The sequence below is a fragment of the Populus trichocarpa genome, chromosome 2, assembly GCF_000002775.5.
Source record: "Populus trichocarpa isolate Nisqually-1 chromosome 2, P.trichocarpa_v4.1, whole genome shotgun sequence".
Classification (NCBI taxonomy): domain Eukaryota; kingdom Viridiplantae; phylum Streptophyta; class Magnoliopsida; order Malpighiales; family Salicaceae; genus Populus; species Populus trichocarpa.
In genome coordinates this window covers 2,665,941-2,680,297 of record NC_037286.2, presented here as the reverse complement: position 1 = coordinate 2,680,297, position 14,357 = coordinate 2,665,941, and the positions used below count along the sequence as shown (strand labels likewise).

Here is a 14,357-nt window from a genome sequence, read left to right as displayed (position 1 = left end):
GGATCGATAATGAATGATTTTCAATAGTTTTTTTTTTTTTTTTTTTTTTGCAATCTTTCAATAAGTTAAGCTTGAGAGCTTCGACAGGTAGGTGGCTCAAGATGACTCAAACCAGATCCATTAGGGAAACAACTATTGTTATTAGGGAAAACATTAATTGGTGGATTGTGATTAAGGGATTCTTAACACTGATTAAGTACAGATAATCAGACCGTGGAGGAACAAGAAGAGAAGCATATATTCCAAGAATGAAAGAAACAAGAGATAGTGACACTGGAATAGAACACTTGCCTATAAGTGAAGAGCAAATAGTAGAAAGAGAGAGAAGGCTTCCCCTTTACAGTCTCTGATTTGTTTAAGCACAGCTTGTCGAGCAATACTGTACTATTATCATTAACTAATCTTATATATATATATAATCATTAATCACTTTCAGTCACTTTCTTCTGTCACACATAGGCACCAACATGTAGCCCTTTCCCAAATGTGCACTTAGGCCCCACATCCAACCCTAATAATAATGACACCCTAGCTAGCTTAACACCCCCACCCACCCCACCCCTCCCCTCCCCTCTGATGTTAAGGCACTCTTTTAGAACTCATACAGTAATTGAAGGAAGTGAATTATTTGTAATATCTCTCTGCAACTTATTGCTTATCAGATGCTCTTAGCCACTTCCGAGTTAATAATGGCTTAACAACTGTGCACAATAACATAATGTATGTATGCTACGGCAAAGCTTTTTGAACTATACAGTGAAAATTATATTGTCTTCCCTCCTCATAATTAACCTTTCTAGGCATGAGTCGGTCACTTTATATATATATATATTGACACATTAAGTTGAAGCTTATCAAAAATCATTTTAAAAAATATTAATTTAATATTTTTCATGCAAAAATTAATTTGAAAAATAAATTGAAAAATAGTCGACCCGCATTACAAAAGACCCGCGATCGAGTTATGCTTTCTCCTCGTATGGCAGTGGTGGTTTTAGGTGCAATATTTAACTCTAACCCATTGAAAATCTGGGATTTGATTGAAAAAAATGAACTAAGAACTAAAACGTTCGTTGATTTATGAAAAGAATTGAGAGTAAATATGGCATTAATGAAAGAAATAAGTGTTAGCGTGGTTGGAGTTTCGAGAATTGAAACCAAGGAAGGACTACTCACTAGCTAACTGACAAATTAAGTAAGATGATAATATTGTTAATTTCTGTTCAATTCCTTGGCTAATGTTTTTGTCTTGGATGCTAGTGATAAATGTCCTACAAGTTGATCATAATGTGCGCTTATTATGTCTTAATAAGGGCTCTACATTGCCCGATTGATGGGATGCTCAAAAGTGACCTCCAAATAAAACAAATTAAATACCTCCACAGCGCATCATACAGTATAAAATTGCAGCAATTAATTCTCCACAATGGAACGTTCAAGGCAGACAAGGGTGTAAATCGTATGGACCACTACTGGAAGGCAGCACATGAGCTGGACGTTTCAACTGGGGGTTTTGCATGGCGTCGACCTCATTGGCAGCCATTAATCCCACCATGGGAAATGGGCTATCAATCCATGTGTACTTGTTGGCCACTTGAGCAAGAAAAGGGAGAGTGATCTTGGAGACAAGAAGGCATGCTAAATTAATTTATGGAATTATTAAATTCACATAATCTCTCCTTTAAGACAATAATGTAGGAGGGGTTCAACTAATCTTAAAAGCAGCACACCATGAACTCATCTCTATAAACTTTGTTTAATCTCTGAATCCAGAATTTAAAATTACAAGAAAAACTCCTGGTAGACCTTTTAGCATTCCAAAGGCTCCCTTGTTTGCATTTCTTTTTCCAAATAATAAAACCTGTCTCTGTGTATATACTGCTTCAACATCTTCCACCTCCTCCATTCTCTCCTTCCCCGATTCCCAAAGAAAATAATAATAATAATAATAATAATGTTTTGTGTTGGAAGGTGTTCTAGAAGTATATATAGTTGGTTGTTTTACTTTTCAAAATGTGTTTTATTTGAAAATATATTAAAATATATAATATTTTATTATTTTTAAAAAATAATTTTTTATATTAACATGTAAAAACAATCCAAAAATATATAAAAATAATTTTAAATTTTACCCAACCCTGAAATATGAAATACCAAAAAAGGGGCTTAGTTCGATATTAAAATATCCCTCCTTTAGCTACCCTGAAGGCCTAAAGAATGTAGGCGACTAGCTTCTTAACTACAGGGCCTATTTCTTCTTTCATTTTTTACCTTCTTTATCATTTTTTATTCCTACTCGAAGGATGGAAGAATTTATATAGATATTCTTCTAGTTGAGTTGTGAGCTCCATGGTGAAAGACATGACTTCAGCTTGTAACCATGAACAGTACAAAATCATTAGGGAATTGTCGATGCATGACTTCTTTTTTTTTTTCTCTTTTTCCTTTTTGGTTCTTAATTGAAAGGCTCATTGTGTTCAGGCTATACAATGGGTTTGGAAACGCTATTGAAATTATATTTTTTAAAAATTTAATTTTTTTATTAAAAATTATTATTTTTTATATTTTCATATCGTTTTAATGTGTTGATTTCTAAAATAATTTTTTAAAAATAAAAAAATATCATTTTAATATATTTTTAAATAAAACACATTTTAAACCATAATTACTGTCATAATTTCAAACAGCTCAATATTACTAGCTAGTGCTCCCTTTTCATCAATATTCGTTGGTTATCATTCCAAGAGTGCTGTACAGTAAATTGATATAAATCATTTTTAAAACTCATTCAATAATTAACTTAAGCTTTTCAGATGGTTTTTTTTTTTCATCATTCCAAGTATACATATAAACCTTTTCATCAATCATTCATAGTTATATTTAGTGTTTGAGGAGAGATGATTTTTTAATATAATATTAAAATATCTTGATCAAATAATTAAAATTTTAAATTTTATTATACTTATTTTTTATAATTAAATTAATAAAATTAAGTAAAGGTAGTGATAGGTTTATGTAAGATTTAGACCTAAAAAGTTTTTACTTGAAATGGTTTGTTAGAGTAATATAAAATCATTTATATAGTTTCTTTAAATTTTTAGATTATGATGGTTATTTATAATGAATAATTAAATTATGTACTTAATTATTATTTTATTTCTTACATTGAGAATTATATACCAAATGTTCTAGACCTCTTATCTTATTACATGGTACCACCTTAACCACGTACACTAAAGTGAAATGTGGAAGGCTATTCTATTGACAAACCTGGTCCTATTGGTATTGTTGGGTTCTTCATGATTACAATGGCCTTATGATGAGTTATTTCTCTATTCCTGTGGGAATTAAGGATTCAAATGAGGTTGAATTGCTTTCCGCAATTAAAGCTCTTGAATTATCTTCTTCATACTATATTTTTTTTTTTGGAGAAATTTCATTTTTGAATTTGATTTTGTTTATGTGGTAAATTGGTTGATTAACCATTCTATTAAACCATGAAGATTTCATGAACTTCTTATCCTGAAATCCTTTTTTTATTATTAATGTGGGTGTCCAGACCAGTTTACGCGCACCTCGACTAATCCCACGGGCCCTGAAGTTAACGACCATGTAAGCCTCCAGTGGCCATCATATTAGCAACCACATGACTCAAACCTGATACCACAGGGAGAGCAAACCTCTTAATCCCAAACTATTACCAGTAGACCATCTACTATATGGTTATGTTATGCATATTTTTATTTATATTAGTCTTAATAGGTGTTGTTATGCTTCTACTTATATAAAAAAAAGGACGAATTCAGTTTGAGCTAGGGAATGCCAGGGCCAGGTTTTAAAAATTTTAAAAATTTCTCTTATCCTGTAAATTTTTTCAGAAGTCGTGTGAAAATGACTCCTCCAAAATAAAAATGTTACTCTCTAGGCCCCCAATAGCCGAAGTCTTGAATCGTAACATTATATATATATGATTAATGCCATGGATTGTACTAATGTACTTAAAAATATGCAGATAAAAATAAATTGTAATTATGCATCTAGCTAGTTCCAAATCGTGAAGGGTCCAAAGTAACATATATGTTTAGTGGCTTAAAAGGATCCACGACACCCTCATACAATAAAAAAAACACAACTATTCGATTACTCAAGGACTTGTTCTTTTAAAACTCATTCCACCCTTTTCTATGATTTGAACATGAAACCTTCTAGTAAAGATGCTTATAAATTATAAATTTTGAGTGTTATCCCTTCTTATTCTTTACTCGAGATTAAATTATGTGTATATATTATATTAATTTCTGTATTTTTTTATAATTTTTGTACAAATTACGGATAAGAAGACACAAAACCTAAACCGAAGAAGAAAATTTTAGCTCCGTGCATAATTACTTTTAAAGATCTAAATATATATTTTTTTCTAATTAATTAATGACTTGATATAATATCAATATGAAGATTCTAATTTTAAAAAAAAATTATTTTTTTAACCATCTAAGTTACCCCATGAGTTTATTCAATAGAAGTTTGTTTGTCATATTAAATAATACAAGCACAAATATTATTTTTTAAAGTACAAGGACTTCTATTTTGTTGTTATTCGAAAATGATCCCAGCAAGGGACTTGCCGAACTCTCATGTGATGAAAACTTTTCTCCTTCGAAATTGAATTATATAATATATAATCTTTGGTGAAGCAAACACCCCCACCCCTACCAAGTTAAATTAAATTAAAAAAAAAAAACAGGAGTGTAATAAAGATGAATTTGGTCGATTCCTCGGGATTGCTGTGCACGTGCCCCGTAGAATATACACGCATTCACTGATGCCATCCATCCCTTGATCCTGATGCTGACACGCCGCACGAGTGGTTATTTTTATTCTTTATATATATATATATATATATATATATATATATAAATAAATAATTGTATATTTGTCCCCGTAATTCACCAGTGTTCCATTTCTATCACCATGGTTTTGCAAGTATTTAATTTTACTCCTATAGTTTCAAAATGTTTGAATTTTACTCTTTTCATAAATATTTTTATGAAATATGACGATGAGAACCGATGAAGTCTAAACAAATCCATGTGATATAGAGAATTTGGGTAAAAATAATACATAATAATCCATCAAGAACACATTTTAAATTTTATATTATCACATTTAAAGGTAATTTGACAAAGATAAAATGAGAAAACACACAGAAACAAATGGAAAAAAAAATGGAGAGAGATGAAGTTTTATCTGCTTTTTACCATTTTACACATGGTATATTAATTATTATTTTTATTTTTATTTTTTGTAATATTGTTTTAGTTTTTCCTTCTTTTTTTTACAATTTTTTGGGAAAAAATATTATTTTTTATTCTTTACGCTTGGAATATTTATCACTCTTTATTTAACCTATTTACACCATTCTTTTTGTTTTTATCTTCAATTTTTTGTAATCTATTTTCTTTTAAAAAAATTCTTTTCTTTACATTTTTTTCCTTAAAAAATTACTATATAAAGATTAAGGAGATAGTATTTAACTGTAACAATTGCAATATTATTTTATTTTTTATTACTTTAAAATTAGTTTGAGATCTTACGTATCTTTATTAACACCTATGATCTTTATTATATGTAAGCATCAAATTTTTTATTTACAATTATATTTTTTACATGATGTCAAAAAACACATTAATAACACCTACACATTAATTATTTTGCGCTAGAAAAAATAATTATTCAACCTACGTATAGCTAGGCAAGCCAAACAGATGCGTTAATCAGTAAATAATCTGTGTTGCGATATTGAATATCTTAATCTATATTTGTTTCTTAATTTTTTTTATTTATCATCAATTTCTTTTTATGTTGAATTATCTCAACCCTATGATTTAGAACGCACGATAAACATGTAATCTAGACATATTTCATGTTCGGGTCGCGAGTTTCACGTGTTAGCCTAACTTTGCCCGATGCAATATTTTTTTATTTGTTGTTGTTATCTTATTTTTTATTGTATTATTAAATTAATCAAGATTTAACTTGATTATTAAAAAAAAATTACTTCTTAACAAACCATAATAGTCTCATAATTTTTTTTTCTAGCTATCATCGTTGCACGGTCACCAATCTAGTATAAAAATAAGGGTGGAATATGTAGAGATGAAGTTTACCAAATAGGAGCAATATATAGTAGCTTATGAAATTTGAGTAGAGGATGCTGCAAAACGATAAAGTAAAGGTCACCCAAAAACACACCGGCAAGTTTGGTAGGACAGCTAGCGTTATATAATTAATTTTGGACCGACAATTATGCATAAAAGAAATCAAATCGAGAGATCAACTCGAGAACTAAGTAAGAAGATTACAAGACATGAATGAAACGAAAGTTCCAAGACTGGTCAAATAATCTTTGCACATGCAGATTTTAATTACTCAAACCAATTATGTCCTTTTCGTTAATTATTTTTTCTTAATTAATTGCGCTTGGAAGCCTTAACTTGACTTTGGATGGTTAAAATTATATATTGATAGTAGAATAGATGAAGGGTTCTCGTGAGATATATATTAATTAGCACAGCAATTATTATTTGATTTAAAACAAATATTAAAGAAATTGTGGACATAATTATCGACGGAGTAAGTCTGTCAAAAAATTCCAAAGAGTTGAATAAAAAACTACATGAAATGACATGCATTATTATAAACAGAATCATCGAATGACTAAATCTCTCATAGAGTTTCAGAGAGTTTAAAAGGAAATTACACGACTTTGTTACTGACAATATGTCAATTACTAACAGTTTCAACCTGTCGATAATATAAAATAAATCATTGATGGAATTATAAATAGTTTTCTTTATCAGTGATATGACATGCTCACCAATAGGATTACCGATGGGATGATAACGGTAAATTTTTTTTGTTCATCGTGCTTTTTTAGTCTGTAAATCGACCAGTGTTTATATTATCAACGAATTGACCGATATAATAGAAGTCATTGACGATAAGTCTTTCGATGAACAGTAACCGTTCAAGAGTTTGTTGGTAAATGTTTTTTTAACAAAATTAATTTTTAAATATCAACGGAACAATCCATTAGTAATATGTAAAATTTTAATGGTGATTGTGGTCGAATGATTAAAAAACAATCCTTACGAATGAGAGGTGCTAACATGCATCTAAATAGATAAAAACTCCCAATATTACTTTGCTCACAAATCTTACTATATACACATGCAGTAATTTGCATTGTAAATTCTTATCACATTCTACCACATGCATATGTAAGTTATTTAAGTAAAGGAAAACGTATAAGCTACAATGTTAGGGAATATATATACATGCATATGTAAGTTATTTAAGTAAAGGAAAACGTATAAGCTACAATGTTAGGGAATATATATATATATATATATATATATATATATATATATATATATATATATATATATATATATATGCCTCTTGCTAATCTCTATAATTTAACTTAATTATTAAAGCAAAGAATTGGGTAGAAGTAGACAAAATAAAAAGAAATAAAAACCCTAAGAATCTACAAGTGCAAAGCCACGCGAGGTATTTCTTAATTAGCTTAGCTCACACATTAAAAACTAATGGCTTCTTGTAGCTTCAAGGAGAACATTATATGGTGACTATGGACAAAGATGGAGCTGGAAAATTGATGCTGAAATGTGTCCCTCGAAGACCAGTCAAGCCGACACCCAAGTTGCATATGGGGCCATTGCACGTGTGTGGATGATTGCAAGATTATCTAAGGGTTTTCTTTATTGTTTCCATGAATTTCTTGCTCTCAATCTAGCTCGAATACTAAAACTTACATTCATTGTTTAATTGATTTAGTCACGCAAATTCTCTGAGGTATCAGGCATGATTACAATGTCTTAATCCAACCCATCTCAGCCCTAGATCACAATGCAATAATTGTGTAGAACTTGGAAGGGATCTCTCACAAAACATGGGGAAATACATCATGCATCGACGTTTTCTGTAAATTTGAAAATCCTAAACTGAATAAGGTCAAGTCCCTGTCAAGACCATGCTTGTAAGTAATACTGTTTAGGCGTTCAAACATCAATTTCGATCCCGACAATAAGATTGGCGACGAAAATGTTATTGCTTAATGATTGAGAAACATCGCTAGAAAGCTTCATTTTCAAACTTATATTAAAACCTTGTAATTAATTATATAATATATAATCTTGTATGTATTATATAGTTTAAATGATGTTGCTAATCAACACATTAATATAAATTTTGGATGTATTTTGAATGGGGGGCAATTTTTCAAAGTCCAAACCCCGATCTAGGGATTGAGTAAACTCCAAGTTGTAACACACAAGGACAATGGGGATGTCATTTCAATTGAGTCGATAGAGGATTATTATTGATTATTTTGTTTTTATCTTGTAAAATAACTAGTGATCAATAGGGGTTTTCTATGACTTAGACCAGTTTATACTTTATATGTAAGAAATCTAAATCACAGGTGGAGACAACGTGGGAGGAACTGAGGGTAGAGTTTGTGACACAAGGTAGCTTCATTCGAAGGATTCTTTGACCAAGAGAGGAGTTAACCTGTAGAAATGTGGCTTGTATGGTCCTACAAAGTTTGTCACAATATAGTTGAGTGAAGAAGCTTAGCTCATTCAAAGCTTGGAATCCATATGGACTTGACTCTCGAGCCATGGAAACCCCACAAGAACCCTAGCGAAGAGGGAAAATTAAGGAAAAAAAACTCTCTTGTCACATACCTGCACATACACATTTGTAGACAATTTACGAGTTGTCTTAACATTCTTAATCTACTTTTGAAGTACATTGCTTTCTCCCGACCAAAAAAAAACTTGTACACTACTTTTCTCTTCCCAGCCACAAAAGAGCACATACTTTGTTTGCAATTCTATATTCTACGTTTAGTAGTGCAGTCCATCACAAATTCTATATTTTACAGTACTGTGCATGATCTGATTACACATTAAATCCGGTCCCATTCCACCCCCCCTTTTTTTTTTTTTTCAAAATTCTCAAATTATTAATAGAATTGTTCTTTATGCTTCGAATACAGTATGAGTATTGGACAGTAACCTTTTGAAGCACATGATTTTCGTCCAGGCCAAGCAGTGGCGCCTCAGTTTTCTTCTCTAGGGCAAGTGTAGCCCAAATCAATAAGAGATGGAGCAAGCAACCACTCATTTCTTCATCTCTACAGCCTAGGGCAACTTGCGTGATTTTATGGAAGATTTTTTAGTGTGAAATACCTGGCAGTCTAGTATTTTGGATATGGCCGTTTAGTGTTTGGACGGGGCAAAATTCTTGAACAGATCGAGCACAATTAATTGAAGCAAGATATAATATTATTTTTTTGTTTCCACAATCATGCACGAATAGGAACACTTTCAAAAGTTGAGTCCAGAATTACAACATCAAAATTTAGTTCGGTACAGCTTTGTGTGCAAAATTAAGTCAAGGAAAGCGTGTTCATGAGGCATACAATTTTTAATTGGCTAAGCATTAGCAGTCGGTGTGTTTAATGCGTGTTAAGCATTGGTTTTCTACTTTTTCTTGGATGCTATGAACCCTAGGGTAGGGTGGCCTAGAAGTGGCAATAGATACGGCCAATTCTTGCTTAGCCATTACTTTTTAAGGTAGGTAATGGTGGGGAAGCTTACTCCCATTATTTACAGTTATATGGGTAAGCTCAAATATTTACTATATTCTTAATGGCAAAGACCTTTTCTTTTCTTTTCATGATGCTTATCCGCATAAACCTGATTGCAGAGAAGACAATCAATCCCCCCCTCCCTTTTCATATTTTTAATGTGGGGAAATTTGGAGTTGAATACCTCAACCTCTAAGATTTCAAAGTGCACCGATGCCTCTCCGGGAGCTTTATGGAGATTTTCCTGTCGTTGCTAATTAGCCCTCGGTATCGAGAATCTGTAAAGAAAGAGTTTGTTCAGAGAAGGAAAGAAAACCACCACCCTTGATAAATGGTGGTCGTTTGCATTGAACGAATTATGAACTGAAGCAACATTTGCTGCGGCCCATTAAGATTTTCACCTGTAACAATGGTTACTCGCAACAAAATTATAGAAAGAAAAGGCAAAGACAAAGTGCAGGAATCAGAGAAGCACCCGGTAGCTCAGGGAATTATGACAGGCAAATGGTTGCCAATTCTATTTGCAAGAGTTAACGATTTAGTATCAGCCAGTCCATGAATATTGGACTGCTACATGGCTTCTCCAACATCACAATTCACACATTACCTTCCATAAGACTACTATCAACTGGAACCTACAAATATGATTGTAATTCTTAAGTAAAACATCCAACCTAGCATCACTCTGACATCTTGGTTTGAAATAATTTCTCTTATTAAGCTCCCCTCCCCACATCTCCCCTTGCACTTTTCTACAAAACCTTCTGTTTCATTTGGAAACTGTTGTGACTTCTTCTCAAGACACCATCCCTTACTTCTTCCACAAGTGTCTCCGAATAAACCCGAATTCAGCTGATACAGTACCTCTTGGTACTCAATGTTCACACTTCACGGCACCCAGGCAGCCTCCAAACCCTCTTTTCTCACATTATCCGACTCCAAATATTGCAACACTGCTTCACCATTACTAATCCTCAATAACAACATAATCTTTTGGTCTTGGCATAAAACCCCCCGCTCAAATAGCCTTCCAAACACCTAACCCCATTGCTGACAGGAATTCTTACACACCACCAAAAACTGCTTGGTTCAATGATAAAGGCCTTTGATATCTTTGCTCAATGCTCGGGGTTCGAGAATTCCATGACCAAAGGTTAGAGCCAACTCCATGCCCTGTGGCCCATTCATGGAGATACCCTGATCTTCAGCCATAACAAAGGTGCAGTGGTGAAGTTCCTACATTTGTGAGTAAATACTATGGAGATGGGCATTTGCTTCGTCGGAAGTCTGGGGTAGTCTATCTGCATCCCAATTTATTACCCCAAAAAACAAAAAATTCTACAGACATCTACACCATTCTTTTAAAGTTTTACTAGATGCTAAATCCAAATTAAGCCTGTCTGGTGTCAGGTCTTTTGATAGCCAACCTAAAAATACAACAGATATCGTTCAAGAAATAAAACATTTTCCAGCCATCCGGAATCAGGACACAGCAGGATGGTGTTACCAGAAGAATTTTCTTGCTACCAAACCTGGCATAATCAACAAGTTTCTGAGCAGCATCCTGCACAGAAGAGATGACCTGCTTTGCATTTGTGACCAAACCTATCACACTTTTCCAGTCCTCCTTCTCGACCACACTCATCCTATACAAATAGCAAAGAATAAAGTGGATGCAAAATTGTTGCCTTAAAGGAATTTCAACTTTTAAAAAAAACTACACGAATCAAGTGATGTTGCTAAAAATAATTCATTCATAGGCTATCAATTTTCTTCTAAATTGGAACCAATGAACTAATTTACATGTTCAGAAGTTTTACGAGTTCATTAAGAAACACCACGGATGGAAAATGAAATGAAACAGAGACTAGAAAAGCTTGCCCATTTTCCACCTCCCAAGGAACCCATTACTTATGCATGTAACTTGTACTAACTTACCTTGCACACCAACAAGCAATAAAAAGCTGGTAAGGGAAGTGAGAAAAAAAATATCAACCAGAACAGCAATAGTTTATTTGTACTCATCTTCTAAACTACCATCAGTTTGGAGCATTCAAGTAAGTTAATCCCTCATAACCTCGTTACACTTCTATATTTTTCTGCATCCATTGCTAGATATCAAGAAAACAAATCTAAATTCTCAGCACTCCCAAGAATCACCTTGTTTGGTATGAACTGGCTAATCAGATTGTTTATTCATACCCTGACACAGGTGTAAGAATTCTGGATCCACTTTACAGCCAATAGTTGACAACTCTCACTTCTCTTTGCTCTGTCAAAATTCTCATATGGTGTACGCTAGATTACAGATCAAGGTAAAAATTGTTTGCAAATGATACACAGCCAATTCAAGCATCTGTGAAGTTCAGCAAATCAACAATCCATACATGGGAAAGATCATAAAAGTGAATTCTAGAAAGTTAACATAACGATGGAAAATTAACATAGTTCATCATAAAATTGACAAGAAAGTTAACATAGTTCAAACAAAAGGGACGCGTAAAAATCATCATTTCATCAAACCTGAAGAGTACAACGATGGAACTTGCTAATGCATTCAAAGTTCCCAAAATGTTCCCAAAGTCAACAATCTTAATTTCCAATTTTCCAGACTTAAATAAACAAGCATGAAAAGTTCACAACCCAAATAACTGATACTCTGAGCAAATAGTTGAGTACTTGCTGCACACGCATTATTAAATCAAGTTGATTTCTTGTCCTTCTAATATTTAGAATTTTGTTTTCCTCAAACTTGCTAGTCCATCTAGTGGCATGAATTTACAGCTTGTTATCCTTCAGGTTGTCAGCATAGGCATACTCACCAATCAGTTTGAAGAATTTCATTTCTCAGTCTTGCCAGAGAAGCTGCACTTAATCTATGTATAATGTCATCCTGCCAAAAAACAAAAGGAAATTGAGAAGCAATGGAACAGTAATAAGAGCACGGCATTGAAAGATTATTTTATCCTTTTTCTAGGAGAAGAAAAAAAAATAGCTTTCATGTGAAGAACACCAACGAATGAGAATGAAGAAGAGAATTGAGTGCATCAGGCCACCTGCATTACTATGGTTGTAACAAAATGAGAGCAACTTTCAGCCAGTTCTCTGGAGACACAGGGCAGAGTTGCATAGCCAACATCAGTAACGATGTCAGGGATAAAACCAAGTTCCTTAATTGACTTTTTACGGAGCATGATTGCTAGTAACGAAGCTACAGAAGCTCCAAGAGAATGACCCACCAACCTTAACCTAAATCCCTGTAGGATCAATTAGGTTCACCACAACAGCTTTCTTACCGGGAAAAAAAACAGAGAAAGAGGCCTGATATAACAGTAGATTATCCCTCAGAAAATAAGCCAAGCAAGCTCTAATTTCAACTTATTATCAGTCAAATCATCATCACCAGAGCTGTAATTGTTGAGTGCAGCTCCATTTTTTATTTTTTTTTTATTATTATCAGTCTTTGAAGAAGATTTTTGAGTTAATTTTTCTGATTTGGACTTTTTTATTGGCTCCTGTTTATAACACCGTACAGGAACTTCCTGCATGTTTCTTGCTTATTTATTATATTTTAGCTACAATCTGTAATAGATGAAATACTAAAAAAAAAATGAAAAATTACTAAAAAAGTTGGAAGTTATAATAATCTGGAAAAAAAAGGAAACGGAATTCAAAGCGTAACTTACACATGTCGTGGAAGAGGCGTTTTAGGTACTGGTTTTCTGTTCTTTCTGAGAGAGGCTTTCAGGTGGAGATGAATTGCGGCGGCGGGGGCGGCTGTGTGGTGGTGGTGGTGGTCAGGGCATGATGGAGGCAGCTTGACAGGGACGCGTGGCATTTGATTAGCTGCTGATTATAGCAACTACATTGCGGCGGCGAGAGTTATTCGGATTGAGCTCAGCGAGCAGCAGGGGCAGACGTGGAAGGCGAACGGAAGCTCAGCAGATTATTCTGGTTTTTTGAAGAGAAGTTTAATTTTGATATTATGCTACAGATAGGAGGTTATTATGGTCACTCAATATAATTATCAAATGGGCTTAGTTAGCGTGGGCCTTAAGTGCTCGTGAGTTTTGAGCTTAAACATATACCCTTTCTCATCACCGCCAGTGATCTCTCCCTATAAATGTCTCTCCAGGGTTTAGGGTTTTCAATCCACGACCCTCCACATGGTGAAAGGCTAAAATCTCGCCGCCTTCTCCTCCGCTCTATGACTCTCTTCTCTAGGGTTTATTTCTCTATGATTATCTAGGGTTTAGGGTTTATTTCGATTTCAAAAGGGAGCTGATGTGTTTGCAAAGCTGTTAAAGAGAATGAAATGATGATTATGTGTTTCCCTATTGGTTTGATTTTGCCGCAATGATGGCATCATTGTATTAGCTCTATCTGATCATTCTCTCTTCTTCTTTTTTTGGTTTTATTTCTTCATAATTTTGAAATGTGCACCTGCCATTGATCATTGATTATCGATGTGCTTGCCTGTACTGGGTTGTGTGGTTAAGGGTGGCTTTAACTGAACAGCCATTCGTATGGAAAACATTTCACCACTTCAAAATCAGCCTCGACTGTATATGTTTTCGTAGAAGTGCATGCTATTTTAAGTATTCGCCATGCATAAAGCAGTTGGTAAGATCACTGGCTATAATATACATTAATCTGATCATAGGAGGCGATGCATTCTCAG

The 14,357-nt window shown here is 33.5% G+C and overlaps 1 protein-coding gene and 1 non-coding gene across 5 annotated transcripts; one reads left to right on the top strand and one right to left on the bottom strand.

The window, feature by feature from the left end:
* Nucleotides 1-9,353: 9,353 nt before the first annotated feature.
* Nucleotides 9,354-14,252, bottom strand: LOC7471981 (uncharacterized). 4 transcript variants are annotated; one of them, XR_002980173.2, is made up of 5 exons: nt 13,363-14,236; nt 12,499-12,569; nt 11,837-12,032; nt 10,152-11,322; nt 9,354-9,954 (listed from the first exon to the last, which is right to left on the bottom strand). XR_002980173.2 is itself a non-coding variant. In XM_024594713.2 (4 exons), the coding sequence occupies exons 2-4, from the start codon at nt 12,868-12,870 to the stop codon at nt 11,067-11,069; spliced, it is 465 nt and encodes a 154-aa protein (XP_024450481.2). In that variant the 5' UTR covers nt 12,871-12,933; nt 13,363-14,236; the 3' UTR covers nt 10,145-11,066. The 4 variants fall into 4 exon arrangements, 1 of the variants encoding a protein (XP_024450481.2); XR_002980169.2 differs by lacking the exon at nt 11,837-12,032 and having other exon boundaries at nt 13,363-14,232; XM_024594713.2 differs by lacking the exons at nt 9,354-9,954; nt 11,837-12,032 and adding an exon at nt 12,733-12,933 and having other exon boundaries at nt 10,145-11,322.
* LOC112326711 (small nucleolar RNA Z102/R77) lies at nt 13,985-14,069 on the top strand. The gene has a single exon (XR_002980641.1). It is a non-coding gene; the product is annotated as a small nucleolar RNA Z102/R77 (small nucleolar RNA).
* Nucleotides 14,253-14,357: the final 105 nt, after the last annotated feature.

What these genes read in the sequence shown, in the direction of transcription:
- LOC7471981 (XM_024594713.2), bottom strand. Translation starts at nt 12,870, where the DNA reads ATGCTCCGTAAAAAGTCAATTAAGGAACTTGGTTTTATCCCTGACATC. An exon ending in TTACAACCATAGTAATGCAG is followed by an intron (nt 12,570 to 12,732) that starts GTGGCCTGATGC and finishes GTTTTTTGGCAG; the next exon opens with GATGACATTATACATAGATT. An exon ending in GAAATTCTTCAAACTGATTG is followed by an intron (nt 11,323 to 12,498) that starts GTGAGTATGCCT and finishes CTATTTGTATAG; the next exon opens with GATGAGTGTGGTCGAGAAGG.